At 48.7% G+C, this 17,155-nt stretch overlaps 3 protein-coding genes across 5 annotated transcripts in view; all 3 read right to left on the bottom strand.

The window, feature by feature from the left end:
- The window catches only part of triqk (triple QxxK/R motif containing), a 59,329-nt gene extending 54,901 nt beyond the window's left edge, over nucleotides 1-4,428 (bottom strand). Inside the window, exons 1-2 of the mRNA XM_061821554.1 lie at nucleotides 4,299-4,428; nucleotides 268-425 (exon numbers count right to left, since the gene is read on the bottom strand). The gene's annotated coding sequence lies outside the window, so the exon portion shown is untranslated. The remainder of the gene's footprint in view (nucleotides 1-267; nucleotides 426-4,298) is intronic.
- On the bottom strand, nucleotides 1,249-4,305 carry lratd2a (LRAT domain containing 2a). 2 transcript variants are annotated; one of them, XM_061821511.1, is made up of 2 exons: nucleotides 3,580-4,305; nucleotides 1,249-2,492 (listed from the first exon to the last, which is right to left on the bottom strand). In XM_061821511.1, exons 1-2 carry the CDS (start codon nucleotides 4,120-4,122, stop codon nucleotides 2,172-2,174), a joined length of 864 nt encoding a protein of 287 aa, XP_061677495.1. In that variant the 5' UTR covers nucleotides 4,123-4,305; the 3' UTR covers nucleotides 1,249-2,171. The 2 variants fall into 2 exon arrangements, with proteins under 2 accessions (XP_061677495.1, XP_061677504.1); XM_061821520.1 differs by having other exon boundaries at nucleotides 1,250-2,456.
- A 2,561-nt stretch (nucleotides 4,429-6,989) lies between the features above and the next one.
- fam91a1 (family with sequence similarity 91 member A1) lies at nucleotides 6,990-16,279 on the bottom strand. 2 transcript variants are annotated; one of them, XM_061821422.1, is made up of 23 exons: nucleotides 15,973-16,279; nucleotides 15,149-15,233; nucleotides 14,900-15,051; nucleotides 14,572-14,629; nucleotides 13,924-13,991; nucleotides 13,666-13,779; nucleotides 13,505-13,595; nucleotides 13,354-13,416; nucleotides 13,175-13,281; nucleotides 13,078-13,116; nucleotides 12,892-13,004; nucleotides 12,707-12,816; nucleotides 12,433-12,632; nucleotides 12,225-12,354; nucleotides 11,940-12,088; nucleotides 10,891-11,025; nucleotides 10,563-10,676; nucleotides 10,423-10,495; nucleotides 9,154-9,300; nucleotides 8,622-8,723; nucleotides 8,431-8,554; nucleotides 8,293-8,362; nucleotides 6,990-7,499 (listed from the first exon to the last, which is right to left on the bottom strand). In XM_061821422.1, the coding sequence occupies exons 1-23, from the start codon at nucleotides 16,042-16,044 to the stop codon at nucleotides 7,314-7,316; spliced, it is 2,502 nt and encodes an 833-aa protein (XP_061677406.1). In that variant the 5' UTR covers nucleotides 16,045-16,279; the 3' UTR covers nucleotides 6,990-7,313. The 2 variants fall into 2 exon arrangements, with proteins under 2 accessions (XP_061677406.1, XP_061677415.1); XM_061821431.1 differs by lacking the exons at nucleotides 6,990-7,499; nucleotides 8,293-8,362; nucleotides 8,431-8,554; nucleotides 8,622-8,723 and adding an exon at nucleotides 8,730-8,881.
- Nucleotides 16,280-17,155: the final 876 nt, after the last annotated feature.

Genomic DNA, 17,155 nt, shown 5'->3' with positions numbered 1-17,155 from the left:
ACAAAAAAAAATAATAATAATCATCTGTAAGCGTTTAAAAGCGTCTTGGGAAACAACATATGATCAAAACCGGTCCAAAATATGTCAGAAGGCAATAAAAGGAGCGGTTATGACAAAATGTCTGGCAGACGCCTTCGACAAACACAAACGTGTTGCGCAAAGCGGCCGCAGGCATTATTTATTCGACGACGGTTATTTGGCTCCTCCTACAAGTGAACATTTTCATAAATATATTGATATAAAAATACAAAAACAGAAAAAGCTTACTTCCTCCCAGCGGATGTTTACACCTGCACCGACGTGGAGTTGTTTTTTTTTGTTTTTTTTTTTGGGGGTCCGCCGTCGGGCCTTTTACTGGGTTCAGCTTTTGTCCTGCTCGGCGCGGCATCGGCGCGGCATCGGCGGTCGCCGCGAGCAGGTGGGTGCTGGGGAAAAAAAAAAAAAAATTATTAAAATACATTTCAAAACGCTTAAGCGGAGGGGGACCCTTGACCGAGGAGGGACGGACAAAGGATGGGATTGAATTGCAAGATTAATTCTAAAATTTAAATGAAAAAAATTATTAAAAAAATATATTATACTCTAAATTATGAATTAAATAAAAAATAATAATCATTTGCTCAGTGTTGCAGAATCAAACCTATGATTTTTAATCCTTTTCATGGCGTTTGGTCATTTTTCGGCCCTTTTGGGATTTATAGCCAATTTATTATTTATGCAAAGGTAAGAGTGAGACCGGTGGAATATATGCGCCGAGGAAGTGGCTTTTACCGGCACAGTTACCGCTGTGCTAGCATTAGCGCTGGGATAGCGTGTTGCCGCTGCGCGACTGGCGCGTCTCAGTGATATTTTTACCGGTCCTGTTAGCGCCGCGCTAGCATGTTGCTGCTATGTAACTGCCGTTTATTTTTACCTGCGCTGTTAGCGGCGCGCTAGCCTTGAACTCTTTCTGTGTCCCCGTCTTTCTTTGTAAATATCTCGCGTTTCAATGCGGGCAATTGCGGTATTTCCTGGGTGAGGCTTGTAACCAGGTGCGCCATGTAAGATAGAAATTACGGTAGTTATGATGTGATTTGAGTCCCTTTGGGATTTAGATTCACAATTTTCATGACTGGCAATTTTCTTGGAAATTAAGAGTCACCTTCTATCGTTCATCTAGCTTTTTCATTTTTTTTTTTTTTTTTTGCAATTCCACCCTTTACGTGATTTAAAGTCATTTTCATAAACAGGAGCGCGTCATCGTAACTTCAAGCAGTTTATTTTCTTTGGGGAAAAAAAATGGCATATATTATTAATAAGGCACAGGTAAAGAGTAATGAACACAAAATGGTGGAATTTTAAACCGTTTACTTTGTGGACGAGCACCAAAAAAAAAATTTTTGTTGGGGGGGGGGGAGCCCCCTTACATCACATATTACACATATTTGCATCACTTTTTAAGAATATTTTTTTTTAAAACAAATTTATACCCACACTCAAAATAATTTTGATACATTTCCATTAAAAATAGGTTATTTCTGCTACAACTAGAAAAAGAGGTTATTTCTGCTACAACTAGCTTGAACCTTACAAGAAGTGCAGTACGGAGGCCACGACTTCCGGGGCAGGTTTTACAACGTTTCACAGATATTCATATGAGATGCAAACAAATATTATATGTATAATAAAGTACTGAAAACATTTGGTTTAGTAACAGCAGCGGCAGGTTTCAAGCTCACGTCTAAGTAGTAACAATATTAGGAGCGTTTACGTTGCAAATATTATGATTATGTTCACTTCATATGACACTATAAAAGCAGCAAAAGTTACTAGTAACGTAAGGAGGAGACGTTAGCTTGAAACCGCGTTACGCGCACTCGATCGCCGTCGACCGCTATTAACTAGCGTAGCCGGTTCATCACATTGCTTGAACCCAAACTTGCAAAAGTTTTCTTCGAACCCGTCACGTCGTCGACTCGCGATGTCTTTTTCAGGTCTGGTCACGTGACCGCCGCAACGGGTCTTAAGCAAGGCAGCAGTCGCGGCGTTCATCGCGTCGGACAGCAGAGGGCGGTGTTGCCAAACTTGCCGAGTTGGCGGAAAACTTGGCAAATTGAAGTCCTACTCCATGAACGCAGTATTTAAGTGAGAGATGGAAATTTGAAGAAGAATAAATCTGCGACGCGTCGGCATCACTGCGCTCCGGGCTCGGTCCTCAGGTGGGCCGCCAGCTCCCGGAGGAGGGCGCTCCGGCCCAGGTGGTCCCCCCGTCTCTTCTCGGCGATCGCGTCCTCCAGGCTCTGGAACTCGAGAGCGTGAGAGTACTTGCGGTCGCCCAGCAGGACGTGCAGCGTGTACGGCTGGCGGGCGGCGCCGCTCGGCTCGCCGCCGGCCTTCAGCTCCCTGCGGCCGAAGCGGCACCAGGCGGCGAAGGCCTCCGAGTTCCGCCAGGTCAGCTCGCCGTCCTTCAGGCCCACCTGCGGCGAGCCGTTGCAGCGTTTATTCCACAGTTCCTTGACACCAGGAAGCCATAAAATAGAGCCAAGGTGCTGTTTATGTATACATGAAGTGCCTCGACTCACTTCAACACAGTTCAATGGCATCAATATGCCGGTAAAGCACTACTTTTGTCTAAATGACCTGTCTCGGCTCACTTCAACATAGTTCAATGGCATCAATATGCCGGTAAAGCACTACTTTTGTCTAAATGACGGGCCTCGGCTCACTTCAACATAGTTCCTTGACACCAGGACGCCATAAAATAGAGCCAAGGTGCTGTTTATGTATACATGAAGTGCCTCGACTCACTTCAACACAGTTCAATGACATCAATATGCCGGTAAAGCACTACTTTTGTCTAAATGACGTGCCTCGGCTCACTTCAACATAGTTCCTTGACACCAGGACGCCATAAAATAGAGCCAAGGTGCTGTTTATGTATACATGAAGTGCCTCGACTCACTTCAACATAGTTCAATGGCATCAATATGCCGGTAAAGCACTACTTTTGTCTAAATGACGCGCCTCGGCTCACTTCAACATAGTTCCTTGACACCAGGACGCCATAAAATAGAGCCAAGGTGCTGTTTATGTATACATGAAGTGCCTCGACTCACTTCAACATAGTTCAATGACATCAATATGCCGGTAAAGCACTACTTTTGTCTAAATGACGTGCCTCGGCTCACTTCAACATAGTTCCTTGACACCAGGACGCCATAAAATAGAGCCAAGGTGCTGTTTATGTATAAATGAAGTGCCTCAACTCACTTCAACATAGTTTCTAAATGAGGATCTTAAACTCACTTCAACATTAATCCCTGATGCCAAATGCTCACAAAGCACCATCTAAATTGAATTCCTTTACTCACTTCAACATAGTTCCTTGGCGCTAAGAAGGCAAGAGATAGCGGCGAAGCACTATTTTTGTGGAAATGAAGCACCTCAACTGACTTCAACGCAGGAAGGAAATGCTATTTAACAGGAAAAGTGTGTGTGTGTGGGGTGGGGGTGGGGGGGGTATCCGAGGGTCCAGTTTCCAATTTGACAGCGGTACAAGTGAATTCAAGGTTTCGGACTGCATCCGACGTCCACACCCACCTGCTCCAGGGCGCTCTGCACCACCGCCTCGGGGTCCCGAGCTCGGAACTTGTAGCGCTCGTTGACCACCCGGCAGGGTCTCCCCCGGCCGGCGTCCGTCAGGAAGGCGCTCTTGACCTCGGCGCGGTGCAGGTGGACCACCTGGAAGTCGCCCACGTACACGGCCCAGTGCGGGTACTGGCCGGCGGCCACGAACTCCACCAGGTCGCCGGCTCGGCACTGGTCGAGCAGCTTCTCCGGAGAGCACAGGTCCAAGGCGGACGAGCGGCGGTTCTTCTCGTACACGCACTCGTCCAGCTTGTACACGACGCACTCCACCTCCTCCCGCGGGTCGAACGCCGGTTCTTCCGGGTGCGAGTTCGCTTGGGTGCCGTCGGCTGCTGCCCCAGCGCCGCCGCCGCCGTCGTCGTCGTCGTCCTCCTCGTCGTCCCCGCCGGAGAAAATATACGAGACGCCGATGCGGGGACCCTCATCCCGGTCCCCGCCGTGCGGGTCCACGGTGGGAACTTCGGCGTAACTTAACCGCTCCATGTGGTTCCCCATGCGTCCGGAGGAACGGGTTCGACCCCCCGGGAGTCAAAATGTAGCCATTTTGTGCAACTTTCAATCCGGATTACGCGACAAATGGCGAGGACTACGGAGGAAACGACTTCCCAGCCACCCTTCGTCCTACCCCCTCTCCCTCCTCAGGTGTTCCCCCCCCCCCACCACCGACTCACCTGGGGGTCTTTTTCGGCGTCCGGACGGCACAAAAATCCACAGCAAAATTAAAAATAAAATAAAAAAAAAAAAAGTTGGTCCGGTCCAAGCGAGGCTCACGTGCGGCTCCCCGAAGCCGGCCGAATCCCGGTTTCTACACCGGAAGTGAAGGAGGTCCCGGTGCCCGTTCAAATAAAGTGCAAGCGGAAATGCCAAAAAAAAAAAAAAAAAAACAACAGGAAGGGGTCTTTTTGGAAGATATTTTGCGGGAAATGTGAACATTTCAATGCATGTTTTTTTTTTTCAACGTTTATTTAGCATTTTGTTTTTTTTTTTTAATAACAATAAAGTTGAGTTAAATGAGTTTTGGGTTCATGGATAGGTTTCCAATTACGCCATCTTGTGTGTCACAGAGGTCAGGGAACACGTGACAGCTGAAGTTTTTTTTTTTCTATCATTAATTTATCCGATTGGTCTAAAGGTGGTGGTGACGTCATTTGAAACCTATCCTTTGGTCTCGAACTCTCGAAAGGTGCAAGTTGGCAGCGCATCAACCCAGACGTGACGCTCGGAGGCGGCTACCGAAACCGAAGTCGCCTCCTGGTCGCTGCTCGCTAGCGTCGAGCTTTGGCAGCTGGCTACCATCATTTTGTCTGGATCGGTAGGTCACCGCTGCCATTTTTTCATGATGGAGTCCATACCCGGCAGCCGGATGCTACCGAAATCCAACCTAACCACGTATTCCGTTCCCGAGCATCACTTCTGGCCTGGGTAGTCGCCTAAGTAGCGTTCCCGCCGCTGGCTAACACAACCGCTTCGGAACCAGAAAAGATGCTAGCGCCATCGCCTCTCCTCGCTTATGCAACTCGAGAAGGTCGGGAATAAAAAAATGAAAGCCACCGTTTGGGAGAAAACCATTTATTTATTCTTCATATCTTCATATTTGTTTTTATACATATCTATTCCGGAAAACAACATGAGTAGAATGTAGATGGAATGTCACTTTTTCATCATCATCACTTGAACGAGCTACAACGAAAATGTCCTAAAAGTGAGGCTGATATAGAAAACGAACACATTTGGAACCACGAATGGGCCTCATGACCACTGACGGTATTGCGAGGGGGAGACTTCAGGTCGTTTCGAGGAAGTGCGCAAGGCCGACACAACCACGGTGGGGTGTGCGATACGCACACACACTCACGTATACATGAATCATGCGTGAACAAGACTTTTTTTTTTTTTTTTTTTTTAAAAACTTACTTGTTGTAAAGAACCAAAAGAAAAAGGCAGCGAATCCTTCAGAAACGCAAGAGAAACAATGCTAATGCTAATAAGAACAAAAACAAAAATGAAATCAACGGGATGCCATTCCTCTAGACACGCGTTTGCATAAACTGGCCTAGAACTGGATCCCAACGGGACAAGATGCCAGCCACTTGTTTCCAAAATCAGGAAAGGGGGGTGGGGGGGGGGCTACAACAGCTGACCCCTACCGAGAAGAAATGCTAGCCGGTGGCAGTCCAATCCCGAAGTCGTGCTAACAGGTGGCTTCCAGAGATGGAACTCATCCAGAAGACACTCTAGCAGATGGTTGGTTGATCAAGACGAAATGTGAGCAGGTGGCTACCAGAGCAGGACCTGGACCAGAAGGTGTGCTAACAATTAGATACCAGGACTGGACCAGGTCAAAAAAATGGTGTTAGCAGGCAGCTACTGGAACTGGACCCCATCTACAAGAGATCCTAGCAGGTGGCTATTCGATCAAGTAGAGATGTACAAAAGCAGCTACCATAGCTGGACCGCAACCAGAAGAGACGTAGGATTCGAAAACCAGAGCTGGACCTGGAAAAGGTAGCTGTCTGCTAGCATGCTAAGTTGACCAGGAAAGGATGCAAGCAGGCAGCTCCCGGAACTGGACCCCATCTACAAGAGATCCTAGCAGGTGGCTATTCTATCGAGTAGAGATGTGCAAAGGCAGCTACCAGAGCTGGACCGTGACCGGAAGAGACGTAGGATTCAAAAGCCGGAGCTGGACCCAGTCAAGAAAGGTAGCTGCCTGATAGCATGCTAAGCTGACCAATACAGGGTGCTAGCAGGCAGCTCCCGGAACTGGACCCAATCTAAAAAAGATTCTAGCAGGTGGCTATTCGATCGAGTAGAGATGTGCAAAGGTAGCTACCAGAGCTGGACTACGACCAGAAGAGACGTAGGATTTGGAAACCAGAGCTGGACCTAAAAAAGTATTCTAGCAGGTGGCTATTCGATCGAGTAGAGATGTGCAAAGGTAGCTACCAGAGCTGGACTACGACCAGAAGAGACGTAGGATTTGGAAACCAGAGCTGGACCTGGTCAAGAAAGGTAGCTGTCTGCTAGCATGCGAAGCTGGTCAGGAAAGGGTACTAGCAGGCACCTAGTACAGCCGAACCCCATCTAGAAGACAGGCGAGCGGGCAGCTACCAGAGCTGGACTTGGTCTTGAAGGGGTACAAGTAGGAAGCTACCCTAAAGCAGAAAAGATGCTAGCAGTCCGCAAGGCCGGATTCAAAGACTCGGGACTTCTTACCAGTTTCGCTCATGCAAGATGGAATGTGACTCTTTGATAAGGCAGAAAACGTTCTTCCAAAAAATGTTAAAAGAAAGTGGTGGCGAAAAAACAAAAAAAGTCTTTGGTGCTCTCCGACGGAGAGAAAAAAATGAAAACAAAAACTGTTGATCCACAGTAAGTCTTGCACAGTGCAAACAATTAATAACTCCCCTCAAACGAAAGGATTTTCATGCATCGGGTCACCAAACATGAGAGCAGACTCAGTTCTTGGGGGGGGGGGGGGTGACTTTTGGAACACCGATACCACATGGGGGGGGGGGGGGGCCACTAGTAAACATCCAGTGGGGGAGGCCGGGATGGGGCGCGAGCTAACGGTCTTTCTGTCTGGCGGGGCGCTAGCACTCGTGGTAGTGGGAATCCTGAAGCCGAGAGGCCGTTGTTCGATGGCGGGATGCAAAATTAAGGGTGGCCGATGGGGGGGGCGCGGCCTACGTGGACTGGTGGCGCTGCAGGGCTGTGATGTCCAGAGGGGGAGGGGCCCGCCCGCTCCACTCCCGCAGCTGACCGTCCTTGTAGAGGAGGTTGAGGGCCGGCAGGGGGACGCCCGACTCGGCGGGCGGCTTACTGAGAGGACTGGTCACCCCGCTGTCCGGCTCGCAGGGCGGTCCGCCGTCCTGCCCGTAGCAAACAGCGACAAGGCGGTCTGAACCAGATTGTTTGTTTACTGTACAAACATGCCCGGACGAGAATCCCGAAGGGCGTTGATCATTTTGTAAAATCAAAAAAAATGTACGCCGCGTAAACAAAATCCCCAGTGCCGATCCTGATTGAATCCAGATTGTTTGTTTACATTAGATACGGAACAGACAATTAGGAAAGGGAAGCGTTAAGAAATACGTTCTATATTCATGATGATGTTGATGTCATAAAAGCCAAAACCAATCAAAATTTGGTTAGAAATCAATTTAATTCCGCATCTGATCCAGACTATGATTACAAAAAAACATAGCAAATGAAGTATCATGTTACGAACGTGACCATAATACTCAATTTGAAAAAAAAAATTGTGTATAGCGGCTTGAACCAATTCCAGTCCTGATCCAATCTGAATCCAGAGGGTTTACACTGATCCATCCATCTCCTCTTCATAAATTTTGATGCGTATTCGTATGATCGACAAGCAGATCCAAACACAGAATTTGAATAATAAAGGACTACGCGCAAACTGGGTTGGGGAAACCGGTTCAAATCCCAGACATGATCAAAAACTTTCAATCAGGTCTGCTGTGTGAATGCAGTCAGAAACCGTAACGGATCCGATCCAGATCGCGGATTGGCACGTCGGAAGGGACAGCCCATTCAACGCGATTGGTGTTCTAGAACCAGTTTCAGGAGACGAGGACAAATCCCAAGCGCTTCTTCAAATACTCAATCTTTGGATGAGGTCCCAGTTGAGCACCGCCTTACCTGGAAGGACTGCACGAAGCTCAGCACCTTCAGGGACAGCTTCCGGCTGGAGTGGAGCAGTTCTTGCAGGCTGCGCCGGGACGGCCAAAAAAAAAAAGTCAGCGTCCGCCGGTCGGAGCGCGAGACCAAAACCCTCACCTGTCGCCGCCGCAGAGCTTGTGGGCGGCGATCTTGCGGCACACCTTGCGGTTGAGCTCGGAGCTGAAGAGCGGCATGCCGAAGCACAGCTCCAGCGGCGCCCACTGGTCCTCGCACGACAAGGCTGCGGACGGGGTGGGGAGATTTGAACGTGCCGAGGTCTGCGGGCCGGCGGGACGTCGCATACGTACAGTCCGGCTTTGCTCGCCCGTCGCCGTTGTTCTCTTCCGACACCAGTTCGAAGGACTCGGTGCTCCCGTTGGTGTCCAAGCCTCCTCCCAGGTGGGTGTCCCCTAAAGATAAGGAGGCGCACCTCAGGACCATTATGATATCAATTGGAATATTGACATGTATTCGGTTTTGCCTGTCGGGTACACGTTCCAGTGATTTTTGAGCGTCCGTGCGCAATGTGAACACGCGATCTGGATCAGAGCACAGTTGGGATTGGTTTCTGGAACCACATGGGAAATTTTCTTCCAATCTTTTTCTGGAGTTTAATCATATTTATAACCCCGTCCTTAATTCTCCTGACAAAATTGATGTTCTACGGTCAATGTAAACAAACAACCCAGATCCGATCAAGAGTCAAACCGGATTTCGGCCCTGTGGGCACCTTGTAAGAATCCGGCACAATCGGACTGATGTTTTTTTTTTTTTTTTTTTTTTAAACGGACAAAGGGGATTTTGGCGAGGATTTCCACGCGTCCGTCGGGCTAACGTTACCTCCGCACTCGACGGCGTCGCTGGCCCGGCGCCGGTGCCGGTGGTTGGCGTTGAGCATGGTGACGTAGCCGCACTGGTGCTCCAGGTCCACGTGCTCGCGCAGCTTGCGCAGCGCCTTGTGCACGCACATGTTGGAGTAGGAGAACTCTACACAACGAAACGACACCGCGTCAGAGCGTTTTGAGTCAGGTTGAATATTAAATGGAAATACGTACGGCAATTTATGTTGAAAAAAAAATCAGAAACGTACGCTAACGCAGAAGAGCCGTAATACTTTTTTGTTTTGTTTTTATTCAACCTTGATTCATCCAAGTAAGGCAATTGTGAATATTCTCTTTTGCAATGCCAGTGATGTAGTTACATATTTGCATCATACATGACATTATGAGGTACAAAATATTGTTAAAAGCTAGAATGTGAGAATAGAAGTTGGAGTGGTTTGAATCAACTAAAGAGAATCAGAATCAGTTTGGGGAATGTTCAAAATGACTCCACATGTATCCAAAATGATCTGAAAATGTTGATTTGAATCATCCATCCATCAATCAATTTTCTTTGCCGCTCATCCTCACGAGGGTCACGGGGGATTGCTGGAGCCTAGCCCGGCTGTCAACGGGCAGGAGGCGGGGCACACCCTGAACTGGTCGCCAGCCAATCGCAGGGCACATGGCGAGAAACAACCAATCACACTCACAACATGACTACGTGAGTTGCCTGTGCGGGCCACGCAAAATCAAGTGGCGGGCCGGATATGGGCCCCGAGCCTTGAGTTTGACACCGGTGGCAAATGGAGACAGGCAAACTCACAATCACACCTTTGGGCAATTTAGAGTGTTCAACTAGTGTTGAAACCGGAGCGCCCACCCGGAGAAGACCCACGAAAGCACGGGGAGAACGTGCGCACTCCACACTGGCAGGGATTGAACCCGGGTTCTCAGAACCGCCTGAGCCACCGTGCCGCCTCACGGAATTTGATGAGTAGGAAAGAAAATGGGGGAATTTTTTTGTGCGAATTGTTCCAAAAGTTGATCAGAGTGAGCGCAACGGCTCGAACCCCTTGAGGAAGTTGTGGGGTGTTGGAAGTCGAAGTTAACATATTTCTTTTTATGGAAAATATGGAATTGTGGGACACGAGGAAAATTTGGGCGTGTTGACACCAAACTGTTGCCGAGATGCCCCGAATGAGCGACGTTTGGAACGGTTCTAACCGGTGACGGAACGCCGAAGAGGTGTAGCGGCAAGTCCGAACGACCCGGATGAGCGACTGACCTCCTTTCAGGTCCTCCTCGTCGAACGGGAAGGGGATGTGGACCGTTTCGCCGTGACCGTGCAGGCCGTGACCCTGCGCACACGCGCGGGAACGTTAAAAACTGCGACGGGCGTCGAGCGAGACGGTTCCGGCGGCTCACCTGGATGAGAACCGCCGAGTGCGTCAGGGCGTCGTTGAGCATGGCCAGAACGTTGGACGTGGGCACCACGCCGGGGTCGTGACCCCAGGACGTGATCAGCAACCGGTCGTAGACCTGAGCGGACGGAGCGTTAAAAGAGGTGGACGATAGCACATGAAATATGCTAAATTATCGTTATGTCATTCTCCTTTTTGTCTGTTTTCACCAAAAGGCGTAAGTAGGTCAATTCTTTGTTTTTCTGCTGCCACGACGTGACCCAATTCCGCAAAATGAGCCTCCTCCCTCCTCCCCTCGCCCTTGAGCTTTTCCTCCGGTTCAAATCCGTCACCTGGAAGATGTCGGGCAGCTTGCGCAGCCGCGAGCCTTTGGAGAGCAGCAGCGACGGCGGGCCCTGGCCCGTCACGTGGTACAGGTACAGCTTGAACCAGATGGAGCTCACCTCGGGGATGGCGGGCCCGATGTGCTGCCGGCACACACAAAAATACAAAAGCTGAAGATGTTTCAACACAAATACATGCAGAGAAATATGAACAGGCTTCGATTTTTTTTTTCCCCCCAATCCTCTGCAAAAATCAAAGTAAGGACGCGGACGTCTGTGTTGCACTGCCCCCAAGTGGCCGAGGTGCGCATACACCACAAGGAGCAGTAAAAAATGTACACAAAAAGATGTGACAAATAATGGCTCATTTACATATGTCATGACTGCGGGCTTTTAGAGTGTGAAATATTATACAACGTTATTTTCCTTAGTTCTAAATTTGGGGGGGGGGTTGTTTTGGGGTGGAGCGGGGAGCAAGAAAATAAAGGTATCGCAATTCATTTGAAAAAATAACAATATGAATATTACGGCGGATCAGTTGGTAAAGCGTTGGCCTCACAGTTCTGAGGTCCCGGGTTCAATCCCGGACCCTGCCTGTCTGGAGTTTGCGTGTTCTCCCCGTGCCTGCGTGGGTTTCCTCCCACATCCCAAAAACGTGCAACAATGATTAGACACTCTAAAATTGACCTTAGGTGCGATTGTGAGCGCCTTCATACGCCAGAGGTGTCAAAGTCGAGGCTCGGGGGCCATATCCGGCCCGCCACTTGATTTGATGTGGCCCGCAAAGGCAAATCCTGTGTGTCAACTCCCATGATTCTTGTTCAATTAACCTAAATGATAACATTGAGCGATTGCAGCATTATAACGGCCCTCTGAGGGAAACCGTAACTACAATGTGGCTCGTGACAAAAATGAGTTTGACACCCCTGCCATGTGCCCTGCTCAGGGTGCGCCCCGCCTCCTGCCCGTTGACAGCCGGGATGGGCTCCGGGCACAAGCCGCGCCCCTCGTGAGGATAAGCGGCAAAGAAAATGGACGGAATACGAACGTCGACGTACCTGAGGCGTGCAGCTACTGATGGGCCTGATCTCGTTGCTGAGCGGCGCCATGGAGACCAGCAGCTTGTAGTTCTTGTTGAGCACGCGGCTGCAGGTGGCCGGGTCCAGACCCAGGAGGCTCTCGCAGCGCAGCATGTCCAGGGGGAACCCTGCGGGCGCGGTAACGCAAATTTCATTTTTCATTTCCAGCACTGTTGACGCTTCAGAACGGAGCCAGACGACTTTTTCCTCAAAGTTGTCCGGCCGAACTTTAATAATGGCTCATTTGCACGGACGAGAGATGACCTATATTTGGGAGATCGGGTCCTTGGTCCTGAGTGAGTTCCTTGTTGTAGCGCAGAAAGAGGATGGTGTTCTTCAGGGTGAGGGCGTGGTCAAAATACCGCTGAGCCTCGCCCTCCGCCGTGCTTTCCACCTGCAGGGGGCGCAAGAGCGGCAAAAAAGGTTGGAGACCGCCGCGCCGCTCCAGGCCCGACGGGGTTTCCCGGCGCACCTTCTCCAGCTCGGCCAGGAAGCTGTCCAGCGTCTCGTCGGACAGCTTGCCCACCTCGAACATGGTGACGGCGTGGCTCTTCAGGTTGGGCGACAGGTTGCCCATCATGAGGAAGGCGGTGAGCGTCGAGTCGAACAGGAAGGCGATGCGCTTGGCGGGGGCCGCCGGGATGCTCAGGCTGCTCACGCTGCCCGTTTCGGCTGCACGGACACGTGCGCGGGGGTCACGAAATTCAAAAAAAAAAAAAAAAAAACGCGCGGGTCTTCACGCCGACCTTGGTCCTCCAGACTGGTGGTGTCCGTGTCCGTGGCCGAGGAGCCCCCCTCCATGACGGGGCTGCCCTGCTCCCAGGACAGCAGCATCTTCTGAGGGTCCACGGTGCTCCTGGTGACCCACAAGGCAGTCAGTCACAATAGGGACGGGCCGAGCAATGCCGATTTGGACCACAGGGGGGCCTACTTGAGCCTGTTGAGGGACGGCGCGTTCTTCCAGGTGGGGTGGAGCTGCTCGGAGCTGATCGCCTGACCTTTCTTCACGGCGAAGCCCAGACGGCAGTACATGGACACGGCGTTCTGATCGCGACAGACAAAAATCGGATGACGCTCACCCGGGTCTGGATCTCCGCAGGATCCGAATCCCGCTCACCTTCACCAGGTCCAGGTCGATCTCCAACACGTTGGCCAGCTGGGCGGAGAGAAACGCGAATGAGACGGGACAAACGAATCCGGTCGCCGCGTCCTACCTCGGCGACGTTGGTCTGCTCGTCGATGGACACGAAGATCTTGTACAGCAACGTCTCGAAGTAGTCGCCCTGGACCCGGTTCATGACGAAGCCCTCCAGCGGGGGCACTGCGGAGCCACGCGTGAGTGCGAACGGGCAAAAAAAAAAAAAAAAAAAAAAGAGCGAGAAGCGCCACGAACCTGAGATGCAGCTGTCGTCCGATATGGGAACGTCCAAGTAAATGAAGCCGCGGTTGTACAAACCTCAACAGAAAAATTAAAACGTTTTCAGAATAAAAAAATAAATTCATCCAGATGTGCCGTCCAAAACTTTTAGCATTAGCTTCCTCACTTAGCACCACGTTGTACTCCGTCGATCCGGCCAGCTGAGGCCCGGAATCAATCATCTTATCGATGGCTTTTTTCTCTGCCGAGGAGCAGATCTGCAACGACGCAAACGCGACGTTTATGTTGGGGGTTCGGTGGGGGGGTGGGGGTGGATTCCAGTCTCACCCTGATATCATCCTCGGTGATGTAGCCCGTCTGTGCCACCCACCACGGCTCCACCGAGATATCCACCGGCTTGGACGGGAGAAGGTCCCGCGCCGATTTCCGCCGGAAGAATTTCTGAAAGGGGGGAGGTGAAGAATCGGGAGGAGCACAGATGAATGAAATACGTTATTAATGTAGAAATTGGGCGTCCACGGCCCACTTAAAAGCGCTGTAAAAAAAAAACAAAACAAAAAAAAAAAAACAATATTTGCGTCTCACTTTGGAGGAGCGGCACTGGTTCATCAGGTCGATGTACTGGTTTCTCCCGATCCCGAGCAGCCTCAGACCTGCGTCACGACAGAACGTGCAGTAAAGCCTCGGTTCTTGAGCGTCCCCGTTTTCGAACGAAAATCGGTACTCGAGCGTCCCCGACAAAACCCGGAAATAAATTAATAACTAAATTCAAACGCCCCCCACAAAAAATAAAAATGGAAATGACGTAACGCGTGTGGCACAACTTGCGCACTTTTGTTATTCTGTTCCTCTACTAGTAAAGCAGACATTTTCAACAAAAATAAATATAGTTCTTAAATTATTTTATTTTATAAAGAATTTAAACTATACATGTATTTCTACTATGCAGTTTATTATCAGGGAAAGCTAAAAAAAAATGCTTTAAAAATCTCAATTTTTTAGGCTTGGAACGCATTATTTCTTTTTCCATTCACTGCAATGGGAAACATCGATTCGGTTTTCGAACAAATCACTTCTCGAACCGTTTTCCGCAACGGATTGCGGTCGAGAACCGAGGCATCACTGTAATTGGAATATGGCGTACAGTGGGTACAAAAATGACACGGCATTTGAAGGAAGCCCCGGCGAGCAGCGGCTGAGGGGGAAAAAAAATGTCATTTGCACAAAACTCACAGTCGGCAGCAGTGAAGTTGGGCAAGGAGTCGTAACTCTTCTCGCTGTTCATGATATCCTGGGGGTGCAAAAAAAAAAAAAAAAAAAAAAGGCCAAAAATAGAGAAAAGAGGAAGAAAGAAAATGAACATTGTGCCTTTTCCTGGAAGCCAAAGAAAAAACATCATGTACCAAAAAAAGAAAAGATGTTTTCCCCCCACGATAAATTGCTGGAAAAGTCAATTCTTCTTTAAGAATAACTGCATTGTCTCCAGCCAGGAACGCCGAAGAACGGAACGCATTGTTCCGCGAGAATTTCCTGCGCCGGGGTTCCCAGAGCGGACGCTTACCTCCATGATGCCGATGTAGTACGAGAAGGGCGTGACGCGCAGCCCCTTGACCATGATGTCGGACAGGTGGTACGGGTACAACATCAGGTGCTCGCGGCTGTACTTGAGCAGCTCCTCGTAGTATTTGCGCTCGTCCTTGCGCACGTGCCGCACTGCCGGCGCAAAAACGGGGGGGGGGGGGGGGGGAGCGATCGCAAAACGACGCGGCGGAAGGATGGAAGAACGGCGGGCGACGACGCGCTCACTCACCTAAGTTATTGCGGAATCGCAACTGGTTGCGGATGCTGTACAGCATGACATGTTTCTCGTACTCGCGCTGAGAGTTGCCCAAACTCTGGATGGATGGATAAAAATGAGAAAAAAATGAATCAATAATAATTTAACAAATAATAACAATTTTGCTTGTCACTGTGGTTTCCTCCCTGGAAATTCACATTGAATCTATAATATATCCATTCGTCTCTTGATCTTCCCGTTCAATTAATCTGATAAATTGATTTCGCTTTTAAAAAAAAAAAAAAAAAATCTGAAAAAAATAAAGCGCATCCTACGAGGAAAAATTAAAAATGCAAAATCTTCTCAAAATATCGTCACGGGGATTTTTTTTTTTTCGATGTGTGACGAGGCAAGGTAAACAAACACACACAAAAAAATGTATTAGAATTAGAAATCTGATTTTGGTGAGAATCTGAGCAGCAGAATTATTATTTTTTAAATATTTAGTGCAAATGTCTGAATTTGCACTGCGTCAAATTTTGAATGAATTTAATCACGTGATTGGGGCCATTTGCCTTGTTTTCTCCCTCACTGCCTTGGTCAAAATGTTAAATTAAAATTGGAACAATTCGAGAAGTTGCCACTCTACTCTACACCACCCAAAAAATATGATTTTGTTTTTTTTCTTGCCTTGCTTTTAATCGTGTATGACAGCACCGGCTGTGTTGTCACATGACGGTGGTCGCTGCCCGCTTGTCGCGGTGACATTGACAGCTTCACCCGGACGTGGTCTTCCCATCACCGTTCATTTATTCGATTTGATCTAAAAATAAAATTCAAAATTGAAAGAGTCGTACCTGTTTGACGTTCGCCGGCAGCTTATTCCACGGATAATTCTGCCTGATGTGGAATTCCACGTCCGTGTTCATCGCGAGCTAGCTAGTGAGCTAGCTAGCTGGCTGCGAGAGGATGAGACCCCCCCCCCGCCCCCGTCCACTGTGACCGCCAGTGACACCCCCCGCGCCCGACTCGCCCGTCGCCGGTACTCGACAACCAAGCCACGCGACACCCGCTCCGGGGAGTGTGGTTGCGCTTTGTGTCGTTTCTCCCTCCTGGAGGCGATCAGTGGACGCGTCCACTTCCTTGTTGCACTTCCAACGGAAGACTGCGTCACCATTGTGGCCTTGCGTCATTTCCGCCGAGGGAGATGTTAGCATTAGCTTTGTTAGCTCGCTGATGAGACTGAAACTTGAAATTGAAGTTTTTATGTAAAATGTAATGAATAACTGTGCCCCACTGATAATATGACACCTACAAGTAAAAGGAAATTTGGACCAGAATCAGTGATTCTGAGTAAAGAGAGTGTAATTATTCGTTTTATTTTAGTTGTTCTGGGATCAACAAATACACTTCCAGCTAAACGTGCTGTCTTATGTCAACAAAGATGTGTTTTTTTTTTCAAAATGGATGATTTGAATTTGTTTCGACAGCAAAACCGTCCGCAGTGAGGTTATTTTATAAAAAATTTTAGATTTTTTTTTTCGAGTCGCTCATTTTTTGATTTTGCAATACATACTTTGTGTCGCCAGAGGGCACCAAAGCGGCGTTGGGGTTGAGCTCACGATAAAGATGAATTTTCACTTATCGGGGAAAATGTGCTTTAAAATCACATCATATAGCAAGATTTTTGTAATTGGGAGAATTAAACTTGCACATTGTCCACGAAAAGAGAATTCCGTCTCATAATTTTTGATGTTACATTTACACAAGAATAAAGTAATTTTTTTCAAGAGCAATCAGTTTGTCTCAAATATTAAAATTTTTTGTTATACTGATTTGAATTTCGTTTTATGTGATTTGGGTACAGTTATAGTTGTTTCAGTGTATTACTAATTCACAATAACAAAAAAATGTTTTATATTCCAGGAAAAGAACGGCAAATAATATTTGCATATTTTTACCCAAGTATGATATTGACAGTCAAGCGTAATAAATCCATCTTTTTATTGTAGTTTCTTCCATTTAAAAAAAAAAAAGAAG

Source organism: Syngnathoides biaculeatus, chromosome 1 (assembly GCF_019802595.1).
Source record: "Syngnathoides biaculeatus isolate LvHL_M chromosome 1, ASM1980259v1, whole genome shotgun sequence".
Classification (NCBI taxonomy): domain Eukaryota; kingdom Metazoa; phylum Chordata; class Actinopteri; order Syngnathiformes; family Syngnathidae; genus Syngnathoides; species Syngnathoides biaculeatus.
This window is presented reverse-complemented; position numbering and strand designations above follow the sequence as displayed.